Raw genomic sequence first — 7451 nt, 5'->3', positions numbered from 1 at the left:
TTAAGCCCCAAACGCAATACAACGGAACGGCGACGGAAACGGAAAATTTGACAGAAAATATATGGGCTAACTGTCAAATTTTCCGTTTCCGTTGCCCAGAGATGCCAGATTTGAAGACATGTCTTCAATTTGAAGACATTTGAATCTCTGTGAAGACATTTATTTCGTGAAGACATTTTGAAGACTTTTCAAAATATTTGAAGACTTACATACTTATTTGAAGACACTTGAAGACAATCAATAAGCCAGCGAATAGAAAATACAATTACTTACTTACTTATAAATTCTGCGACCTCTATATATAAATCAGGTATATGAATATTACAAAATTTATAATAGTCTTTGTCTCAGGCTTAGAATCTCAAACATAAAATATATTCACACTAGCCGGTTGATGACTGCAACGCATTTTAAACCCTCATACGCACTTAACTTTGAGCTACGCGCTGGTGAAAAAATTCCCGATGGCAGCATTTGATTGAATTTTTCTTGGTGGTGGCGGCGTGTCTGTAAAAAGGTATTTCGATCATTACATCGGAACGCAATAACCTACCTAATTCTCGGCAAACATAGACTGAATTCTTCTATGACTAGATTTAATCTATTCAACCGTTGAGTTAGAATTAGTTTATTTTCTCAATTCCTTCTGAATGGCATATGCATACCATCATCCCACATTCCTCTAAATGTCCGTTGGGTAACACTTTGAACTTCCCGTGGATTTTTAAAAGACTTTTCAGTGAAAATTTAAAAGACTTTTTTAAGGAGAATTTCCGATGAGGAATTTCTTGTCTAAATTTAAGAGAATTGAAATTGAAAATTCAGTTAAAATTATCGTGGAAACATATAATAATTTCCGTTAAGAAGAAATAAAGGAAATACTCCAAATATTAAACCGGAAATTCTTCCTAATTTCCACAAGTTCTACTGAGCTTAATTTCCACAAGAAATTTGCCTCAATTAATTCTCATATAGAAAATTCTTACGAATGTCGACAAGAAATTGAAATTGTTTGGTTTGGTGTTGTTACATGGTAAATTACTACAGGAAAATGTTTTTAAAAGAAATCCGGAGAAAACTTAATTACACACCTTCGCTAAATTCATCCTTGAATTACTTTATTATTTCTTCAAGAAATATCTTTGGACATTCTTCCAGTATTTTATCTGAGAATTCCTCTATGAATTTCTCCAAAAAATCGTTCTAGTATTGTTTTTGAAATTCCTCCTGGAGGAAATTACGAATTTGTCCGAAAGTTTCAGGAATTTCTCCGAAAAATCCGCCAGGAATACCTTTGGAATTTCTTTTAGGAGCTCCTCCGTAAGGTCGTCCAAGAATTCCTGCGAAAGTACATCCAAGAATTCCTTCGGAAGATCCTCCCTAACTACTCCGGTAGTTCCTTCACGAATTCCTCCAGCAGTCCTTTCAGGAATTCCTCCGGAAGTTCTTCCATAAATTCCTCCGAAAGTTCCCCAAGAATTTTCGAAAATTCCCGCTTAAGCTCCTCCAGTGATCCCTCCGGAAGTTTCCCCATAAATTCCTTTGGAAGTTTTTCCATGAATTTGTCTGAAAGATTCTCCAAGAATGTTGCCGAAAGATTCTCCAAGAATGCCTTCGAAAGTATACTATGGAATTTCTCTGGTATTTCCTCCAGGGTTTCTTTCGGAAATTTCTGCAGCAATATCTCAAGAAGCTCCTCCAAGAATTCATCCAGAGCTACTTCCAAGAATTCCTCCGGAAGTTTCTTTAGAAATTTCGACAGGAATTCCACCGGAAATTTCTTCAGTAATTCCTTAGGAATATCCTTCAGAAATTTCTCCAGAAAATTCCTCCGGAATTTATCCTGAAGTTCCTATAGCAATTCCTTCTTAAGTTTCCCCAAGAATTCCTTCTGCAAATCCTCCAGCAATTCCTCCGGAAGTTCCTTCAGAAATTTCTTCAGTAAATCCTTTGGGTGTTCCAACAGGAATTCTTTGGGAAATTTCGTCTGGATGTTTTTCAAGTATTTCACGGTAAATTTTGAATCCTTACAGGGAATTCTTTATAAATAAATTTGGAAGAATTCCACATGGAAATTCAGTTAAAAAATCCGGTGAAATTTTAACCATACTCCGTATAAAATCCAGGGGAAACTCGTTATACACTACCTCGTGAAAATTTTATGGAATATTCTCTTGAATTCTATTAATTTGAATGTTAAAAAAATAAACATTATTCCACATCAATAAAACAAGGACATGATTGAATTTACAAATCTAGAGGGCTTTGAAATTTCTCGCTGATAATCATAATTTGTATATTGAAGACATTTGAAGACATATTTAAACGATTGCGAAGACATTTGAAAATATTCTCTGGCATCCCTGGCGTTGCCGTTCCGTTGTATTGCGTTTGGGGCTTTACACATTCAAGTGTCCAAAGTTTGATTATCCACGGATGACTAGATGAGGACGATGCCCTCCAGTTAAAACACGAGCTCAATATTGCTGTTTGAAAGTCAATCCAGGGCATTTATTCAAAGTTCAAAATAAACTTTTATTTAGGTCAACAATCATACAAAACTACAATCAAATTTGCCAATAAAAAAAGTCTTGGAGTACGGATGTTAAAAAATATTCTATCTCATCTGTCGATCACACTGTCGTTCACTTGTAAATTGCACTTTATCACTGAGAGCCACTTTGCCCCACTTCGTCATCATTCTTTAGGAATCCTGCTCACGAAGGCGGTGGCACCCAGCCACCATACTTGCGTTCCAACTCTTGTGCCACTGCGAAAATCAAATGGTCCTGTCCGGGACTGGCGACAATCTGAACAAATAAAAAAATATTTTATATATGTTTGCACTTCTAACGAACTAACGAAATCCTACCTGCACTCCAATGGGGAGCTTGTTCCGGTCTAGTCCGACCATACAGGACGCAGCCGGGAAACCAAGGGTGTTGAACACCATCATGTAACTGGTATCGACCAGTTTGTGGAAGATCTCGAAATGGCGATGTGCCGTATTTGGAAACACTGGGTAGATGAAGACGCCTGTTGTGCCAAGCAGCTCGATGAAATCCTTCCGCAGTAGCTCGGTCTGCTCGTCCAGGAAGGATAATCTCGAGCTGGGAATGTAGTTCTGCACAATGTGCTGCATGGGGCCGATCACCACCGATGGCAGATCGGAGTCGGAACAACCGCAAAAGTACTTCAGCATCTCTTTGGCAACGGTGGTTCTGGGTTGACCGTCCCGTTGTTGGGTGTAGATGGTTTCGATGTTCTTCATCCGTAGCATTTTGCAGATGGAAATATCTAGCGCCCAAATTAGGCGTTTCAGTTGAACTTTCTCGGCGTTGAAGTGGTTTACAACGTTGCTGATGGCGGCCTGGATGTCTGGTTCAATAGGCTCAGTCAAACCAGTAGGGCCGTCATTTTCCATATAATAGTAGTTGATATCTGTCAGATTGACCACAGTGTCGAGGGAAAGGGGCGCTCCCGAAGGGTCGTGCATAGCCTTAAGCAGTAGTGGGAGATCCTCTGCGTATCGGCACATTGCACCTGGGGTGAAGAAGTTTCCCCAGGACTCATCCTCACAAGAGGGGTTGTGACCGTAAGGGGATACACTGAATGGGGATGGTTTATGTCCGAATACACCTACAAAGGCGGCAGGAAGTCTTGATGAACCGGCGATGTCAGTGGTCACGCCTATGAGTGATGCAGCGGAGCTAATCAAGGCTGCCTCTCCACCCGATGATCCACCGACGGTTCGTTTGAGATTGTAGGGATTTTTAGTTAGTCCCGTGCATTTGTTGTACGTTTCCCAACAAAGACATAACTCTGGGGTATTACTGACCAGCAGGATTACTCCACCGTTTTTTCTTATTTGCTCCACCACTGGGGAGTCTTGTTCTGCAATTCGTCTGTTCTTCAGTTTCCGACCACCCGTATTGCTCATACCTTTGACGGCCAAACTTTCCTTGATGGTTACGGGCACTCCCAGAATGGGTGTTTCTGCCATCATCTGCTCTTCGCTGCGCGATCCCTTTGCAACCTCTACATCGATTCGTCTGGCTTCTGCGAGGGCCTGTTCGAATCGGTCCTGAACGATAGCATTCAAAAACGGATTGACTTGCCGGCATCGTTCAATGTAGGCAATGACTACCTCCTCGCTTTTGATTTGCCCTGTTCGAATCTTGGCGGCCAGAGTTACCGCCGGTATTCGCAATAGCGGATTCTCTATCGGAGGTAGCTTGCGAGATCGTATACGTACACTGATTAGATACGAGTATGGTATAACGAACCAGCTGAACACGTGCATCACCCCTCGAAGTAGCCGTCGTATAGCCCAGCTCATGTTTCTGTAAAAAGGAATAGAAAGTTGGAGAGATTAGGTCACCGTTGATATGCTAATTGGACTAATAAGCTGTCCAATACTTTTAATTACTTAGCCCTAATAAGCCAGAATAGTTCCTTTATACAATCCGGGGAACACCAACTATATCCGTGGTGTTTGGTTTATTAGTTTATTAGTAATAAATAGACAACGTGTAGAATAAAGTACTTCCACAAAGTGAATGACAACACAATCACATAAGATATTCTAGACGGAGTGGCCTAGCCACTTCAATCGAAAGAACGCAAATGGCAATGTAACGTGTACTTATTAAACCGGTGATAGGGAATAGCTTTCAAAAGCGTGCCCCATAGAGCTTTGTCAAATATTAGTTTTGCTGTTGACTATCCGGAATCGGCTTTTGTTCAATTGATTACGTTACAAGTTCCACACGGATTATTGCTAATATTGGATGTCCGTTTCTTGCCCACAGACTAACGATGCAACTGATTCCTACGAGACTGAATATAAAATCAATTCGCTGTAACGCATCTGGAAGAAAACATTTTTGTTCCAAGGAAATTCATTTGAGTAAATGCAATATAATTTCATCTATCAAACTGTCATCATTTACAAGCAGTACGTAGTTGGTGGGAAATTATATTGAAGAACGCTACACCACGTGATGACTTGCTAATTATATGCAAAGCTTTTCCACGATGATATTAATCAAGGATGACAAAGGGAGAAATGGCTCGCATAACATAGGAGTGATGCACAAATGCGGCCAATAATGTGGCGTGCATGCAGTGCGAGGAAGGCGCGAACACGCATACACCCCGCGTTGATAGTGGGCTATTGTTGTTAGAGCCATTTCTAGATACTGCGGGAGCCACTTCGTCAACACGTAGCTGATCGATGCCGCTGTGCTCGACTTTGTCGTTTGTTGTATTCCGTTGTACATTTCGAGAACATGTGTATTGGAACTGAAGTTGTTATCCAAATCTACTAATTTCCAGTCGATCATAAACGTGTTCTATTTGTGGCTCACCAGCTCAGTCCATGTTTAGCTGGCGTAAGCGCCACTGCACACTTGCGTGTGTTTTGATAATTCAAATAATTATCAGGGGAGGTAGACTTAACCAGCACTGGAAAAGATTGTGATTGTCATAAGACAGAGAGCAAAGCGCCATATTCTATTTCAGACGACCAAATGAAGAATCGTGGGTTCTTTGATCAATTTCGCATGAAAGGCAGTCATGAAAGGATGTTGTGCTTTATTTTAAAATTAAAATTTCTATTTTTTTAATAGATATATGCTAAGAATAGTGTTTAGTCGATTAATTAATCATATTCCTTTAAGTGGTTACGACGTGGTTAAGTGAAAGTGGTAGTAAACACAAAGCTAAAGCAGATATTGCATGCTTTCATGCCCTGTCGGAGGACTTCCTGGATGATCTTCTGAAGGAATTTCTGGAGGATCCTCCGGAGGAATTCCTGGAGGAAATTACGGAGGAACTTGCATGAACTTGCGGAGGAATTTGTAGAGCGACTTCTAAAGAAACTAGAGCAGAGATTCTTGGATGAACTTGCGGAGAAGTACATGAAGGAACCTACCGAGGAATTCTTGGAAGAACTTGCGAAGGAATTCCTGGAGGAAATAAAGAAAGAATTCCTAGAAGAACTTCTGAAGGAATTTCAGGAGGAACTTTCGGAGTAATTCCTGGAGTAGCTTGAGAATGAATTCCTGGGAGGAATTGCGTGATGAACTTTCGGAAGAATATCTGGAGGAACTTACGGAGGAATTCTTGGAGGAACGTCCGGAGAAATTCATGGAGGAAATTGTGGGATTCCTGGAGGAACTTGCGGAGGAGCTTACGAAGGAATTCCTGCAGGAACTTGCGGAGGAATTCTTGGAGAAAATTACGGAGAAATTTCTCGAACTCAATCACATGAGTGCTTCATTTTTTGAGCACCTTTCGCTGCTCTACTTCTCATCTTCCTAGAAGTCAGCGAAAATCATCCCCATTCCGAAGTATGGGAAGGATCCCTCAGACGGAACAAATTTGTCTTAAAAACCTCTGCCATGGCCTTACTCGATGTCGAGAAGGTCTTCGACAATGCATGTATGGCATGATCATGGTCTGGTACATAAACAACAGCATTACAAATTTGTCTTAAAAACCTCTGCCATGGCCTTACTCGATGTCGAGAAGGTCTTCGACAATGCATGTATGGCATGATCATGGTCTGGTATATAAACAACAGCGTTACAAATTTGTCTTAAAAACCTCTGCCATGGCCTTACTCGATGTCGAGAAGGTCTTCGACAATGCATGTATGGCATGATCATGGTCTGGTATGTAAACAACAGCGTTACAACCTACCTAGCTACCTAGTGAAAATCATCAACAACTAAGGCTTGTACGCGACAAAATCTCCCAAACATACGCGATGCGACTGTCGCGACGCGATTCTAGCGCTTGGCGACAGCGATTCTAAGACCGTTGGTATGGAAGTGTAAATAGAACATTGCCTGCAGCTACCCAACGATAAAATCGCGGCAACTAGTTGTCACCGTCGTGGCGATGAAATCGTTTAGGTTTGGGGAGCCTTAACTTTTGAAATAGCTCAGCAACGAGTGAAATATTTCGTAGATTGATGAATGTATATCTGTACTTTCTGAAAATATATTTTTATAAGTATTACAAGTACGTAGTGAATAATGGCGTCGAAGGAATTGCAAACGTCAGAGAGTGGAACAAAAACGGATTTTATGAGCCACAAATTCTACTGAGAATTCCAGATCTTTCGGCACGTATTATTTCTTAGAAAATTCAAATGCCACCAAGTTTCGTGCATACATCGAAGCATCGATAAGGAATGAAACCATATGAAGTGAAAAACGTAGCGTTAAAATCAAGCGTTACCTGTCGGTGGGGAGATTCCCGGTCTCAATCAGCGGAACGAGTTCCAATGCGCACGGAATCATCTTAGGCGTCCCCTGGGGCAGTATTTTCGGGCCTCTGCTTTTAAACCTGTTCATCTTATTGGCAGAATAGGCTGTGGGAATCTTCGGATACCGGGTACGAACCGTAAAATATACGCGAAAGGTATTTTGGAGACATGTTAA

At 41.0% G+C, this 7451-nt stretch overlaps 1 protein-coding gene across 4 annotated transcripts in view; it reads right to left on the bottom strand.

Annotated features, from left to right (window-relative positions):
• Window positions 1-2483: 2483 nt before the first annotated feature.
• LOC134227977 (fatty-acid amide hydrolase 2-A) overlaps window positions 2484-7451 on the bottom strand; it is a 50069-nt gene continuing 45101 nt past the window's right edge. For all 4 annotated transcript variants that reach the window (XM_062709701.1, XM_062709702.1, XM_062709703.1 and 1 more), the window contains exons 2-3: window positions 2873-4343; window positions 2484-2810 (exon numbers count right to left, since the gene is read on the bottom strand). In XM_062709701.1, coding sequence (XP_062565685.1) covers window positions 2718-2810; window positions 2873-4343 — 1564 coding nt within the window. In that variant the 3' untranslated portion in view covers window positions 2484-2717. The remainder of the gene's footprint in view (window positions 2811-2872; window positions 4344-7451) is intronic.

The sequence above is a fragment of the Armigeres subalbatus genome, chromosome 3 (genome assembly GCF_024139115.2).
Source record: "Armigeres subalbatus isolate Guangzhou_Male chromosome 3, GZ_Asu_2, whole genome shotgun sequence".
Classification (NCBI taxonomy): Eukaryota; Metazoa; Arthropoda; class Insecta; order Diptera; family Culicidae; genus Armigeres; species Armigeres subalbatus.
This window is presented reverse-complemented; position numbering and strand designations above follow the sequence as displayed.